This window comes from Physeter macrocephalus, chromosome 14, assembly GCF_002837175.3.
Source record: "Physeter macrocephalus isolate SW-GA chromosome 14, ASM283717v5, whole genome shotgun sequence".
Lineage (NCBI taxonomy): Eukaryota > Metazoa > Chordata > Mammalia > Artiodactyla > Physeteridae > Physeter > Physeter macrocephalus.
In genome coordinates, this window is record NC_041227.1 from 48,848,499 (window position 1) to 48,864,602 (window position 16,104).

The window sequence follows — 16,104 nt, forward strand, 5'->3', positions numbered from 1 at the left end:
ATGCTGGCTCCGTGGATGCTTCCAGCAAATGGGATTTCCTAGCGGGGAGCCCTCGTCTGTTCATCCATTCTTCCCTGTGGACTAGCCTCTTTTACTCACACGTTGGAGCTCCACTTCCCCTTCCTGCCTTCTTCCACGGGACTTATAGGCTGAAAGGAAACCTTCCCTTCTCTGGGCCTGTTTTTACCCTCTGTGACCTGTGAGGTTTGGGCCAAAGGGACAGTTGGGATCCTGCCAGCCCAGAGCCATCACCCACCCTGACCCTCACATAAGGCACCTCACAGCTGCCTAGCCCAGCCTCCTGCCCTCTGTCTGTCCACCCTGCATGCTGGCCCTCCCAGCAGCCCGTTCTCCCTGCTGTCCAGAGACTGTGGAATGAGGGGTCTGGACAACAGGACTAGCCTCTTATCCCAGGACCTAGGGGCAGGAGGGTGGTGGCTGCTGCTTTTTCCAGGCAACTGGCACAGAGATGTAAAGAGCTGAATGGCCCTGGACCCAGGCCCCACTGGGCTGAGAGCACCCTCCACCTTGAGTGCTCTGAAAGCTCGACCTGCCCAGCAGTGACGTGCCTGCTCAGGAAATCTTTGCTCCACACAGTGGGTGGCTCCCAGCTCCAGTCTGCCAGCCTGGGGCTTGGGGCCTTGCAGCAGAGCTCAGCCTTGGCCCGTCCCAGGGGCCTCAGACCCTGGGCAACGTCAATAAGCGCCGTGTTGCCAAGCAAGCAAGCAAGCTTGGGTACTCCCAAGATTCAAATACCTTTTATTAGACACGGCCAAGCAGAAGGGACCACTGGAGTTTCCAGAGGGACCCCAGCCTCCAGGAGGATGGAGGGAAGGGGCTAAGAGGTTAAAAGTGCCGAGCCTGGGCCCGTGAGCTCAGGTTGGGCCCAGTGAGTCCTCAAACAGGCTGAGGAGGTTCCGAGGCTCAAAGGCGGGAAAGGTGCCCTGTGGGGGCTCTGAGTCAATGTCACTTAGGTCCAGAGAATCCCTAGGGGGAGAGAAGAAAAGAGAGAAATGACTCTCAGGATCCGAAAGCTGCCCCCTCCCACCCCCTGGGACGCTGGGCCTGCTCACCTCAGCGTGTACCTGCCCCGGGGGGCAGGGGAGCCACTGCAGGGGGTGGAGGTGCTCCCGGCAGCCCTGGCCAGGATGGCCTCTGGAGAAAGCGAGGGCCTGCGGGGGGTAGGCAAGACAAGCAAGGTGTCGAGGGGAGGGGAGGAGGCCATGGCTGGGTGGGAGCAGCAGCACCAATCCTGACCCTGTGCGAGCTCCGGGCTCCTGCCTGACACAGGCAGGGGCCATTCTCAGACAATGGGCGTTGGTGGACGTTGAAATAGCACTCTGACAACTTCTAAAGTCTACCTGACCACACTCAAATGCCATCTCTGTCCCTTTTCAGAACACATGGGCTCTGACTGAGCTGACTTTGAAATGACCTTGTGGTAACTGAAGTTTATCTGGCACTTTGTCTGCTATAAAGTGCCCCCATGGCAATGGGGTGACATTCTTGTAAGAAAGGGGTTAATGGCGTGATTCCTTCTGAGAACTGTCTGCCCTGAGCTTGTGGTTTCCTTTGCAGTAGTTTCTTAATTACAGCCTCTCACTTGGCCACCAGGCACGTGGGACTAAGGAACTCCTCCCAGGGCGGGAGCTCACCAGGCTCTGGGGGTTTTGTGCCCTGAGAGGAAGGATAACACCTTGCCCTTGGGTACTGGCAGCCTCTGGGGGGTGAGGGCTGCACCGCCTGCCTTTCCCAGCAGGTGCTGTGGCCCCTGTGCTGCTCCCCAGCATGGCAGCACCCTCACTGTGAGGTTGCCAGTTCACACTGCTCCATACGGCCCCTGGTCCACACACTGAGATTAGAAGAAACTGCATTCAAACTAGGCCAGGCCGCACCCCCACCAGCCTTGGTTTCCTTCCCGGGGTTTGATGGGGGCCAGGTTTGTGGGAGGGATGCTGGTTCACTACTAATTCCCGTGGGGCTGGGGCCTGGGCCTCGGGCATGGTGTTTGGCCATGCTGACGGCCCGTCTCCCCCCACCCCCAGCCGCCTGCCCAGAGCCCTCACCCACCCTATGCTGTCGTCATCCCAGTTGCTGGCGAGGCTGCTGTCCAGGAGGAGGCTGCAGGGCGGCGAGCCAGGCGGGGTGGCCGGCGGACCCAGGGGCTGCAGCCAGCTGGCAGGGTGTGCCAACCCGTGCCAGAGCCAGCACAGCAGGGAAAGCAGGGCCTGTGGGGACAGGGGGCCGAGAGAGGCTAGGCAGACCCTGGGCCAGGGAACAGAGCAGGGCCACCCATCACCTTCCCTGGCTTACCTGCCACAGGGCCCACCCTCGACTGAGGGCCTCGGCAGCCATGTACCACAGGACGGTCCAGGGCCGCGGCTGCCTGAGCATCGGCAGGGCCAGCAGGGCCTCGGCTGTGGCCCGCAGCTTGGGGTCAGGTTCCAGCATCATGGTGAGGACAGAACGCAGCTCAGAAGACAGGCCTGTCCCCGGGGCAGGGCCACATCAGGGGTGATGGGGCCTTGAGCTTGGCAGTCCCTTGCCACCAGCCACCCCCCCATGAGAGCCTGCCCTCCCTGTGGCAGTGCATCCCCTCCAATCCTCTCCCCCCACTCACCAGCAGTGAACTCAGGGGGCAGGTAGCCCTGGCGTAGCTGCTGCCAGCCCTCCCCACCATGGGGCAGCTCCATGTTGCACGCCACCTCCAGGATGGTGAGACCCAGACTGGGAGGGACAGGGACAGAAGAGGGGCAGGGTTGACCTCGAGACACAGAACCCAGAGCCCCAGGCTACCCCCAAGAAGAGGGGTAGGAAAGGGATGCTATCTTCCACCATGAGCCAGGGAGGTGGGGAAGGAGGGGCTGGGGGCCCTGAGGTCTCGGCAGGGCTGGATGGGGACTACATCATGGAGCACAGACCCCAGGCCCAGGCAACTGGCACAGCGTAGCCCACACACCACCTACCCCCCAACCCCGCCCCCACAGGACTGGCACTCTGGTCGCTGTTGTTAACAGTGATGTTCTCATCATCCTGTTGATGTGACTGGATGCTACGATCAGAAGCAGAGCAGTGGTGACCAGCATGGACCTTGAAACCCAGCTCCTGGTCCAAGCCCACCCTCACCACCTGCTCACTGTGGACTTGGGGAAAGTCCCTTAACCTGCTGTGCCCGATTCCCCTGTAAATTGAGTAATAATAGTCCCTCCCTTGGAGGTATGGTGAGATGAGTGAAGAGACAAGTGAATCAGGTAAAGTGGCTCCAGAGGGTTCTCTGATTAGACATCTTAACTCTCCAGACCCCTCTCAACTAGAGGGCAGGACCCCCAACCCCTTGGGGCAGCGTCTCCCAGCAAGTCTTCCTGACTTTGGGCTAGGATGGTGACCCTCTGCTGACCACTCCCCCGCCCACCAGGAAGAGCCTCCCACGTCGAGCCCTACCTGAACACATCTGCCGCTGTCCCATAAGAGCCTTGAAGCAGCTCGGGGGCCATGTAGCGAGGGTCTCCCTCCTGGGCCTCACTAGCTCCGGATGCACCCAGCTCCACCAGCAGCCCAAAGTCACCCAGCTTGCAGCGGTCCCGGGGCCCCAGGAAGATATTGGCAGGCTTGACGTCAAGGTGGACCAGGCCTTGGCTGTGCAGGTGGGCCAGGGCCAGCAGGGTGTCCCGCAGATAGCCCCAGACCTGGGCCTCGGGCAGGCTGGTGCCCCAGGCCTCACAGTGCTGCTGTAGGCTGGGCCCACAGAGCTCTGTCTGCAGGTATAGGATACCGCCCTCCTCCCAGGCTTGCTCCAGCCGCACGCAGCACGGGTGCTGCCCCACCTTCTCATGGCCGCCGACCTCGGCCAGCTTGCGGGCCCGGTCCTTGGGGCCCCGGAAAGGCGACATGCAGCGCTTCACGGCATAGAGCCGGCCGTCTTCCTTGGAGCGCACCTGGAAGTGAGGGGGCACAACCACTCAGGAGGACAACCCAGAAGATTCTGTTAAGATTTCACGTGTGCAGAAAGTATGGCATGGCAGCTACCTTAGAGTGACCCCCACGTGTGCAAGAGCAAAGCTGGACAAACCTCCACCCCAGGTGCTGGTTTGCTGGAGACCCAGCGACAGAAGAGACAGGGCAGACCTCTAAGTACAGTCCCAGGAGGATGCGTTAAGTAAAAATGCTGCCTACAGAACAGCATGGGCAGTGTGGTCTGCCATGTGGCATATGAGATGGGTTTGTTTCTATCTGGTCAACTCCAGAGAAGTACAGAGAAAAGTCTGGAAGGAAGAACGCTCACCTGAGAATCACCGTGGTTTCCCCTGACCTAGGGGCCTCTGTACTTTTTAACAAAATTGTCTTCATGTAGTACTTGTGTAAGGAAAACTACCATTTTAGAGGAAATATACATGATCGGAAAATATATTTTAAGAAACAAAAGGTAGCATGGAGGTGTTGCCTGAGTGCTTGCAGCTGGAGGGAAGGTGGGGTGGGCACTGTACTGGGGGCGGGGGGTGGCCTGGCTCCGGGGCCTTGTGGAGCTTGCCAAGACCCCCACACAGCTGGCACCAGGCAGGAGGAGGTGGCAGGCGGGAGCCATCGCAAGGCGTGCCACGCTCTGGACAAGGGGAGAGTGTGTACTGAGGGGGCCTCAGAGGGGCCTGCGTGGGGTGTTATGAGAAAGCTGCAAAGTCCAGCACTGAGGGGAGCCTGCCAGCCCAAGAGGTGGGCCGTCAGGGGAAAGGAGGGGAACAGGCTTCCCAGGACACTGTCCCATCCCAGCCGGGGTGGCGAGGTGGCAGGGGGGTTACCCCAGACAGGCCTGGGGAGCTGTCACTGACTCACCTTGAAGACCTCTCCATAAGAGCCGTGGCCCAGGCGGCCGAGCCTGTGGAAACTCTGCTGGAAGAAGGACTCCGGCCGGCTCGGGTCATACCCGGGGCTCTGCAGGGGCTCGGAGGCTCGGCCTCGGAACGACACCCGCCGGGGCTGGGGCTGGTGCCAGCCTGGGGTCCGAGGAGGGAAGAGGCGGCTGATGGGGATGCTGCCCTTGGCAGGGGGCCGGGGCGGGAGGCTCCGACTGAGCCCCCGAGGCCTCTTGAGGGAGAAGCCAGGTTCTGCATGGTGGAAGTAGGCTGGGACCGGGACGGGGGTGCCACTCAGGGGTGGCGGGGTGCCCTCTTCGGGCACAGGCATGTCCAGCACAGGAGCCCCCTTGGGGCAGAGTTCAGAACAGTGTGTCACTCAAAACAGCACCTGGTCCTATGGCCCCAAAGAGGCTGCAGAAGAGAGCCGAGTCTACGCCACACACACACACTCTGCTTTAGGCATGGAGGCGGTGGGCACAACAAGCACCTGGTGGGAAAAGGTATACAAATGTATGCACGCCTGCAGGTGGTCACCTGCACCTTGGGGGTTAGAGACACACAGACTGAAAACCACGGGGTCGTGTCCTGGAGGTTCCCACAGTCCAGCAGAGGTTAAACCAAGGCATATTCTGGAGCCAGACCACACCTGTGCGCACATCCCTGCCTTGTTTGGCCCTAAAATATACCACCTTGGGGAATTCCCTGGCAGTCCTGTGGTTAGGACTCGGCACTTTCACTGCCATGACCCAGGATTCAATCCCTGGTTGGGGAACTAACATCCCACAAGCAGGGTGGCATGGCCAATAAATAAATAAAACATGGCTAAAAAACTAAATAAATAAAAATTAAAACTTAAAAAGAAAAAATTCAGGGACTTCCCTGGTGGCACAGTGGTTAAGATTCCACACTCCCAATGCAGGGGCCCGTGTTCAATCCCTGGTCAGGGAACTAGATCCCACATGCATGCCACAACTAAGAGTTTGCATGCCACAACTAAGGAGCCTGCTGGCTGCAACTAAGACCTGGTGCAACCAGAAAAAAAAAAAAAAATCCAACCTCTTCCAAGACTGTAAGGTAGAAATATTAACACAGGTCTGCTATCCCTTATCTCCAATTCCAAAGGAAAAAAGAAAGTCTACAGCTTCCCTGGTGGCACAGTGGTTAAAAATCCACCTGCCAATGCAAGGGACACGGGTTCGATCCCTAAATCCACCTGCCAATGCAAGGGACACGGGTTCGATCCCTGGTCCGGGAAGACCCCACATGCTGCGGAGCAACTAAGCCCATGTGCCACAACTACTGAAGCCCGTGCACCTAGAGCCTGTGCTCCACAGGAGAAGCCACCTCAATGAGAAGCCCGTGCACTGCAATGAAGAGTAGCCCCCGCTCGACGCAACTAAAGAAAGCCCACATGCAGCAACAAAGACCCAACGCAGCCATAAATAAATAAATTTATATATTAAAAAAAAAAGAAAGTCTGAATTTCAAATTTCTTTCTTGCTTCCTTTTTCTTAGTTGAGGTGCTAAAACTCAGTTAGTGGGGTTTCACTTCCAGCTCCATGTAGCAGAGGCTAAATTTCAGCTGAGTGTAGCAGAGAGGCTGGGGGCTTCCTCCTTTCACCAGCCCCTACTCAGAAAGACAGGCACCACTGTCCCTGTCCCCAGCTCCAGAGCTGTGGCTGAGGAGATTCTGCCCGGGGAGAGTCAGGTCGTGAAACAGAGAGCTCCAAAGCTCTCCCTGCAAAAAACTGTCTTGATTAGAAGCAGAGTGTGAGAAGTTCAAGCCTAAAGACCCTCTCAAAATCAGTGGAGGTTTTGGTACTAAGCAATTAGGAGGAGGCTGGTACCTCCATTAGCACTACAAGTGAACCACAGGACAACTAGTTTACCAGAGAGAACTGGGGAAAAGAGACAGCTAAGAAGAGACTTCCTGGGGTCAGAACAAACCTCAAACACTGAACTCCAAAGCTACCCCTTTAGGGACTTCCCTGGTGGCACAGTGGTTAAGAATTTGCCTGCCAATACGGGGGACATGGGTTCGAGCCCTAGTCTGGGGAAGATCCCACATGTACCACAACTACTGAAGCCCATGCACCTAGAGCCTGTGCTCCACAACGAGAGAAGCCACGGCAATGAGAAGCCCATGCACCGCAACGAAGTGTAGCCCCCACTCACCGCAGCAACGAAGACCCAACGCAGCCAAAAAAAAAGCTACCCCTTTAAAGCCCAAATTTGACTGGATCAGTCTATGGAGCAATTGACTTTCCAGGGCATTGTCAAAAACAAAAGAGCAATCATCCAGCAATTGGTGGGGCCTGACAGCTGGGTATGATCAGGGAAAAGACAAACAGAGCCCCCCTAAAACCACTAGTGTCCCAGGGTGACTGTGCACATGCCCAAGGCTGGGCCCTCTGAGGAGCAAAGTCAAAGGCTTCACATTGCTTAGGAAAGAGACATCACTACAGTGGTCCAGCCAGTCACTAAACAAGCAAAAACAATCCCAAGCCCCCAGGGGCAGGGTGAGGAACCAATATTCACAGTTGCTACAACATATTATCTAAAATGTCAAAGAAAAATTACAAGATATGCAAAGACACAGGAGAGTGTGACCCATACACAGGGAAAAAAACATACAGCAAAAACTCCCTGTAAGAGAGACCAGATGTCAGATTTAACAGACAGACTTCACAGCAGCCACTATAAATATGTACAAAGAACCAAAGGAAACCACACTTGGAGAAGTAAAGGAAACACAATGACAACATCTCATTAAATAGAGAATATCAATAATGAGATAGAGGGCTTCCCTGGTGGCGCACTGGTTGTGAGTCTGCCTGCCGATGCAGGGGACACAGGTTCGTGCCCCGGTCTGGGAGGATCCCACATACCGCGGAGCGGATGGGCCCGTGAGCCATGGCCGCTGGGCCTGTGTGTCCGGAGCCTGTGCCCCGCAACGGGAGAGGCCACAATGGTGAGAGGCCCGCGTACCACACACACACACAAAAAATAATAATAATAATGAGATAGAAATTATAAAAGAACCAGATGCATAGTTGAAAAGTACAATGTCACTGAAATGAAAAAATTCACTGGAGGGGTTCAACAATAGAGTTGAACTGGCAGAAGAAATAATCAGTGAACTTGAAGATAGTTTGATAGAAATTATGCAATCCGAAAAACAGACAAAGAAAAGGGAACCAAACCTCAGAGAAATGTTAGGACAGCATTAAGTGAATCAACATATACATGATGGGTACACCAGAAGAGAGAAGAGAAGGAGCTGGAAAAGTACAGATTAAAACTTCCCATATGTGATTTTAAAAATATTAACATAGCCAAGAAGCTCAATGAACTTCAAGTAGGATAAATGCAGAGATCTACACACAGACACACCATATTAAAACTGCTGAAAACCAAAAACAAGGGGAAAATCTTGAGAGGAGCAATAGAAAATGACTCATCACTGACAACCCCCCCCCATAAGATTAACTGTTAACTTCTCAGAAGAAACAATGGAGGCCAGAAGGAAGTGGGATGACATATTCAAGCACTAGGGGGAAAATTTGTCAACCAAGAATCCTATATCCAATGAAACTATCAAAAATAAAGGCAAAAAAGAGATATTCCCATATAAACAAAAACAGAAAGAATGCATTGCTAGCAGACCTTCCTTACAAGGAAAACTAAAGGAAATTCTTCAAGCTGAAAGCATGTGATCCCAAACAGTAATTCAAACATACATGAAAAAAAGAAAGCACCAGTAAAGGTAATTATGTAATATAAAAGACAGTATAAATGCATATTTTTATCCTTTCTTCTTTTAACTGATTTAAAAAGTAACTGTATAAAACTATGTATGTAACTGTATTGTTGGGCATATAATATATAGAAATGTAATATACTTGCAAATAACAGCACAAAGATTTAAGTGTGTGGGAACAAAATTATATTGGACTAGAAAATGACACCAGATGGTAACTCAAACCCACAGGAACAAATGAAGAGAACCAGAAATGGTAAAAAAGAAGGTCAATGTAAAAAAATTATACACATACACTTGCTTTTCTTTCTTCCCCCAACTTCTTTAAGGAAATTAAAGATGACCTAAATAAATGGAAAGGCATTATATGTTCATAGATCCAAAGACTTACTATAAATAAAATGGTAATACTCTCCAAATTGATCTACAGACTCAGTACAATCACTATCAGAACCCCAGGTAGCTTCTTTACAGAAACTGGCAAACTGATCCTAAAAATCATATGGAAGTTCACAGGACCCAAAAGAGTCAAAACAATCAAAACAAAGTTGGAGGACTCACACTTCCCCATTTAAAAACTTACTACAAGGCAGGACTCCCCTGGTGGTACAGTGGTTAAGAATATGCCTACCAATGCAGGTGACATGGGTTCAAGCCCTGGTCCGGGAAGATCCCACATGCCGTGGAGCATGCATGTGGAGCATGCACTAAGCCCGTGCACCACAACTACTGAGCCTGTGCTATGGAGCCCGCGTGCCACAACTACTGAAGCCCATGCACCTAGAGCCCATGCTCCGCAACAAAGAATCCACTGCAGTGAGAAGCCTGCGCACCACAATGAAGAGTAGCCCCCATGTCGCAACTAGAGGAAGCCCACACACAGCAATGAAGACCCAATGCAGCCAAAAATAAATGAATAAAAATAAATAAATTAATTAATTTTTAAAAACTTACTACAAAGCTACAGTAATCAAAACAGTGTGGTACTCACATAAGGATAGACATGAAGATCAATGGAATAGAATTGAGAGTTCAGAAATAAACCCTCACATTTATAGTCAATTGATTTTGACAAGGGTGCCAAAACAATTCAGCAGAAATAAAACAGTCTTCTCAACAAATGGTGCTGGGACAACTGGATATCTACATGCAAACCTCATTTAGCAGAAAAATCTGACCTGGCCTATTCTTCCTTCTGTAAAATAATCATATATTTCTTGACAGAAATATTAATGTGTTTGATTATGAAATGATGTCCCAGACCCATGAATGGATGGTGTTACATATAAATGTTACACGTACCCTATTAGCTTTATAAAATGGGAGACATTTTGAATTCTGAAACACACCTGGCCTCAGGGGTTTGTGGACCTGTAATGCTAACTTCATGGAAGCCTTAGTCTAGTGTCTGGCATGCAGATCCCTCAGTAACTGTTATATAATAAATAACATATAATAACGCTCTGAGTAGTAATTGAAAGAACACACAAAATACAGTGGTCCCACGGGTGTAAGTGACTTCTGTATTGGAGCAAAGAGGGCTACTGTGTTGCTATAATGTTATAATTGAAAGAATAACAAGAGGAAAAAAGGAGAGAAGTCCAATTTTGAGAGGAGCCACAGTGTATCAAAAGATCCCATACTCAGCAGGGGGTGAGTCAGTGACTGAAACTAGAGGGAGCAGTCATCTGAAGGGTACTCTCCAGTGCCTAGGAGAGTGAGGCATGAGGGGAGGGATCCCACAGGGGCCTGCATGGAAGACTCACCCTACAGCCTGTGGGTACCCTCCCTCTGCCTCTATGCCTCTCAGGAATCCCATCCCAGAGTTTCTCAAAGTGAGGGACCAGGGTGTCAGGAACCCCTAGGGTGCTGATTAGAAGTACAGCCTCCGGGCCCAGCCATATCACATTCAGGGACATTGGGCACCTGCATCTTAAACCAATTCTCAGATCATCCCAATGTCACTTACGTTCTAGCACCATTGGCATGGCCAAACAGCTTTGGGGGTGGGATGGGCAGGGAGGAGAAGCAGGGGCTCCCGGTGAATCCAGGGTGGCCCTGAGCAGAAGCCAGGCCGGGATGAGCTCTGCAGCTTTCAGGGGCCTCACCCTCTCACTGGGCAAGACACATCTGCTGACCACGGTCTATCGCACTAGACTGTGAGTTCCTCCTGGTCAGGGCCACAGCTGATTCACCTCCGTGGGCGTGGGGAAACCCTGGCGAATAGAGTTGAGCAGACCAGCTGTCACAGGGGAGGGGCTGTAGATGGAAGGTCGGTGGGGCTTTTCCTGGGAAGGGACGAGTAAAGGGGGAGCAGTCGCTGTGGAAGGGGGCTCCCAGAAGAAGGGGGATAGGGAGGCCGGGGAAGGAGGAGGGCAAGCACCGTCGAGGGGCAGGAGCCGCTAGAGGGGAAGTGGGAGGAGCCGCCCGCTGCAGGGCTGGCCCAGGGAGGGGTGGGGCTGTCGGAGAGGTGAGGAAGGAGGCGGGAGGGGGTTGGGGGTGAGGCAGATCCGGGGAAGGACTGTCAGGGGGCAAGGAGTTGCTCGCGAGGTAGGTAGAAGGGAGGAAAGGGCGATCCCGCCCGAGAACCCTCAGGGCCGGGTATGGGCTCACCTGGGGCGGGAGGGCGGGGCGCAGCTCAGCAAGGTCCCAGATTCCGGGTCGGCGGAGGGCACAGGAGCCCTCGGAGCGGTCCGGGGTCTTCGGCCCACCGCTCCCCAAGCAAGGGCGGGAGGACTCTCCGGAGGGGGAACGGCCCGTGAACGCGCGCGGACACGGCTCGCGCCAAAAATTCCAAACCGGCCTCGAGGCCCCGCCCAGGAACGCCTCTTACCCCCGGTGCAGCCTATCAGAGGTGCACAGCCTGCTGGGGCTCCGCCCCAACGTCCCAGCGTGCTTGTCTCCGACCCCCCCCCGCCGGCTCCGCGTCCGAGAGCTCTCACTGCGCAGGCGCGAAACCTTCTCTGTGCTGGACCTGGGCGGGGCTGCCTACGCGGTGCCACCTGGAGGCTGAGGCGCCACGCTGGGTCTGAGCCTGCTTTTGGGTACTCCCTCCTGGTTCCCAGGACCCCGACCGACCTCCGGACGTCGACCGACCTCCAGACCCCGGTGCCGGCACCCACGGCCCTCGCTGGGCTGCCTTAGTTTTCGCCATCTATACAGGGAATGGTCACTGCGTTTCGCCCCGGAGGTGTAGCCGCAAGAGGCGGTCACTTGGGGCTACACAGGAAGTCGCTGCCGCCTCCGGAGTCCCGGCGAGGTGGAGTGCCCTGGGCTCCCCCCCCCCGCCACACACACACACCCATACCCCCTCCACCTGCGGAACGCGCGGCTTCGTGAACCAGAAAATTCTGCCTCTTCCAGGCCTCGGCCAGCAGCCATTCCCATTCTTTGGATTTGAGACTTAAGCACAGCTCAATTCGGACTGGTCTCCTCTCCTGTAAAAATGGAGCTGATTACGCTTCCTTCATCGAGCTGGATGTTCAAATAGCATGATCCTCTTAAATTTCTTAGCAGGGGTGTTTCTTTTTCCTCCATCGGAGGGGACTTTTATCTGTTGAACAGGATCAAGGGGAGTCACTCTTCCAGGCCACCCTCCCTAGAAAGCTCCCCATCTTATCAGATCTCCTTTCCCACCTTCTTTTCTTCTTCTTTTTTTAAAAATAAATTTATTTATTTATGCATTTTTGGCCGCACTGGGCTTTTGTTGCTGCGCGTGAGCTTTCTCTAGTTGCAGCGAGCGGGGGCTACTTTTCCTTGCTCGGGCTTCTCACTGCCATGGCTTCTCTTGTTGCGGAGCACAGGCTCTAGGTGCATGGGCTACAGTAGTTGTGGCACGCAGGCTCAGTAGTTGTGGCGCATGGGCTTGGTTGCTCCACAGCATGTGGGATCTTCCCAGACCAGGGCTGGAACCCGTGTTCCCTGCATTGGCAGGTGGATTCTTAACCGCTGCGTCACCAGGGCAGTCCCCCACCTTATTTTCATATAGCATTTATCTCTATCTAAAATTCTATCCTCTATCAGTTTATTTGTTGATCACCTGTCTCCCCAAGTCTCTGAAAGGTCATGGACTGCAGGGCTCCCAGTTCACTGTGGTGCTTTTACCTTCAGGGAACACTCTCCACTGCATGGACCAACGCTGGAGGGCCTGGATTCCTGGGTTAGGCCCAAGACCCAGAGCTTCTCTGGGGGCTGCAGCACCCCCTCCATGTGCCCTTCTTTGCATTAGCATATCTGGCAGCCACGGGCCAGCCCCAGTCACTCAGGCTGAATCCTTGCTAAAGACCCCAGGCTTGTCCCCAGGAGACCCCGGGAGCAGGCAGGCCCCTCTCCAGCTGCCAGCCCCTCTCCAGCTGCCAGCCCCTCTGCCAGCCCCATCTCCGGGAGTCCTGGGCTCAGGTCCGAACGTCTAATTCACAATGACTTAAAAAATAATTTTTTAGGGACTTCCCTGGTGGCGCAGTGGTTAAGAATCCGCCTGCCAATGCAGAGGACACGGGTTCGAGCCCTGGTCTGAGAAGATCCCACATGCCGTGGAGCAGCTAAGCCCGTGTGCCACGACTACTGAGTCTGAGTCCTAGAGCCCGTGAGCCACAACTACTGAGCCTGTATGCCACAACTACTGAGCCTGAGTCCTAGAGCCCATGAGCCACAACTACTGAGCCTGTGTGCCACAACTACTGAACCCCACGTGCCTAGAGCCCGTGCTCCGCAACAAGAGAAGCCACCGCAATGAGAAGCCCGTGCACCGCAACGAAAAGTAGCCCCCGCTCGCCGCAACTAGAGAAAGCCTGTGTGCAGCAACAAAGACCCAACACAGCCAAAAACAAATAATAAATAAAATAAATAAATTTAAAAATAATAATTTTTTAATTCACAAACATGCTTTAATATAAAGTTAAGTACAGATAGCAGGTAAGAGCATGGACCATGGAGTCAGGGAATTTAAGGCTCTAACCCAGCTCTGCCACACAGAAGCTGTGCAATCCTGGGCAAGTTGCTTTATGTCTCTGGGCCTGTTTCCACATTTGTAAAATGAGGATAATAATAATAGTTCCTACCTCCTTGGGGTGTATGAGCACTAAATGAGAAAGTGCATATGAAAAAAGGGCAGGGTCAAGCACACAGTAGGAACTTACTCACTGTTTAATAATAATAGTAACACTCCCTCGTGCATATAGTGTTTTGCAGTTTTTAAAGCACCTGGACCTAAAGGAGGGCCCTGGAGGAGACTCAGACCCAGGACCTCTGCACCCACCTGGGGGGGTCACAAGGTTTGAGACCAGAGCACTTGGCAGAGGCGCGGTCCAGGAGGAAGCCCCCCAACCCCTGCCCAGGCTCTGGACTCCCCGGGTCCTGGCCTCACATCCAGGTGATAGCCAGCTTGAACCGCGCACCCCCGTGTGACCTGTCGCAGAAATAGCACCGCGGGCCCGCCAAGACCGCATTCACCACTCACCAGGGATGGGGCCACAAAATTGGAATAATGTGACTTTAGAAAGGCAAGGGACTTCCCTGGTGGCGCAGTGGTTAAGAATCCTCCTGCCAATGCTGGGGACACAGATTCGAGCCCTGGTCCTGGAAGATCCCACATGCTGCGGAGCAACAAAGTCCATGTGCCACAGCTACTGAGCCTGAGCTCTAGAACATGTGAGCCACAACTACTGAGCCCACGTGCCACAACTACTGAAGCCCACACTCCTAAAGCCCGTGCTCCGCAACAAGAGAAGCCACCGCAATGAGAAGCCCGCGGACCGCAACAGAGAGTAGCCCCTGCTCTCCACAACTAGAGAAAGCCCGCGACCAACAACGAAGACCCAATGCAGCCATAAATAAATAAATAAATAAGTAAATTTATTAACAAGAAAGAAAGAAAGACAAGGAAAAGACGGCCACACGTGCAAACATGGCTACCCTAACAGGAAAGAGGCGATTGTGATGGACGCTTCTGGGGAGCTGGCTATGTTCTATTTCTTGACCTCTGTGCTGGCTGCATAGGTGCTTTATAGGTACTTATTATATTGTATGTTTCTGTCTTGTGCATGCTTTGCAATGGCATAAGTTTTGTTTGTTGGTTTTGGCCACGCTGCACGGCCTGTAGGATCTTAGTTCCCCAACCAGGGATTGAACCCGGGCCCACAGGCAGTGAAAGCGCTGAGTTTTAACAACTGGACCACCAGGGAAGTCCCTGGCATAAGGTTTTTTAAAAAAATAATCTGACAGGTAGGAGAGGGAGTTAATAGAAGTCAACTTTGCACAGTGCACGTGCTTGGGGGTGACAGAGGTGTCCCAGAGGTGGCCGATGCAGGGATCTGGGCTGAAGCCACCAGCACCTCCCACTCTGCCCCACCCCCACCCCCCACACACACGCCCTGGGCTGCACCCTTGCTGCTCGCTCCCCACAGGAGCGCCTGCACCCCGGGAGGACACTCACATGAGAGCACATGTGATGTGACTATGCCTGGGGCACCCACCTCCCCCCCACAGACCCACCTGTGAACAAGACCCCTCTGTTCGAGCTGGGTCCCCTCAGCCAGGCGCCCCAGCACAGCACCCCACAGGCCCACCTCCTGCCCCACCCGGCAGGTAGCCAAGACCTGGAGTCCTGGAGGCTGGACCTTTACTGGCTGCTGGGAAGGGCTCAGGGGTGGCCCCTGGCCTCAACCACTCCTGAGAGCCGGGGGCAGCTGGGATGGTCCACTCAGGCTCCCTGGGGAGGGCTTTCCTGCCAGACCACCTGCTCTGCCCCATGGCCACAGGCACCGGCTCCCTGGCCCACTCATGGACAGTGACCAAGTGGCCTATGATTAGCAGACTGGGCGCTGGGTTCAGATGCAGATCGGGTTCACATACCAGCTCCATTTGGCTGGGGAGCTTGAGCGGAAATCCCACTTTCCTGAGTCTGTTCACTCTCCTCTAAAATGGGGGAGCTACTTCTTACGCCATTTTACAGATGGGGAAACAGAGGCAGAGAGAAGGGACTTGGCACAGATTTTACAACAAAGCAGCGGGGCTGGGGTTTGAGGCCGGGCAGTCCACAGGCCTCCGCCCTCTGCTCATCCACACACTTCTGGGCAGCAGCAGCCCCTGTTACCTCAGATGCCACTTCGCTATCTGCCCACCTCGCGCCAGTCTAGGCCCAAGGTGTCTGCTTCAGACCTGGGATAGCCGAGGGCCCCCTGCACAGATCCAGACACACAGACACATGGCCTACCCTGGAGGGCGCCAGGGAAGCTTGGCCCAGGAGGAGGCAGGCAGGGAGACTAGGAGAGGCCTCGCAGGAGGTACAGGCTGGGCCCCTGCTTTGTCACTGCCAGAGGGAAAGCCAGTGCCCGCCACCACTGCCAGGCTGCCTGGGTGCTGGCATGGGCCTGTGGAAAATGCCAACCAGTCTGGGGCTTTGGGCCAGCTGACTCCGCTCAGGACCAGGGCCTGGCCCAGTTGGGCACTCCCGGCCCCTGCAATGCCACCACCCCGACCCCCAGCAAGGCCAGT

The 16,104-nt window shown here is 54.3% G+C and overlaps 1 protein-coding gene across 1 annotated transcript; it reads right to left on the reverse strand.

Moving 5' to 3' along the window:
- Positions 1 to 818: 818 nt before the first annotated feature.
- On the reverse strand, positions 819 to 10,813 carry PKMYT1 (protein kinase, membrane associated tyrosine/threonine 1). The gene is made up of 8 exons (XM_007100028.3): positions 10,580 to 10,813; positions 4,828 to 5,337; positions 3,442 to 3,935; positions 2,621 to 2,727; positions 2,314 to 2,486; positions 2,071 to 2,228; positions 1,074 to 1,172; positions 819 to 987 (listed from the first exon to the last, which is right to left on the reverse strand). Exons 2-8 carry the CDS (start codon positions 5,176 to 5,178, stop codon positions 876 to 878), a joined length of 1,494 nt encoding a protein of 497 aa, XP_007100090.1. The 5' UTR covers positions 5,179 to 5,337; positions 10,580 to 10,813; the 3' UTR covers positions 819 to 875.
- Between the last annotated feature and the right edge of the window lie 5,291 nt (positions 10,814 to 16,104).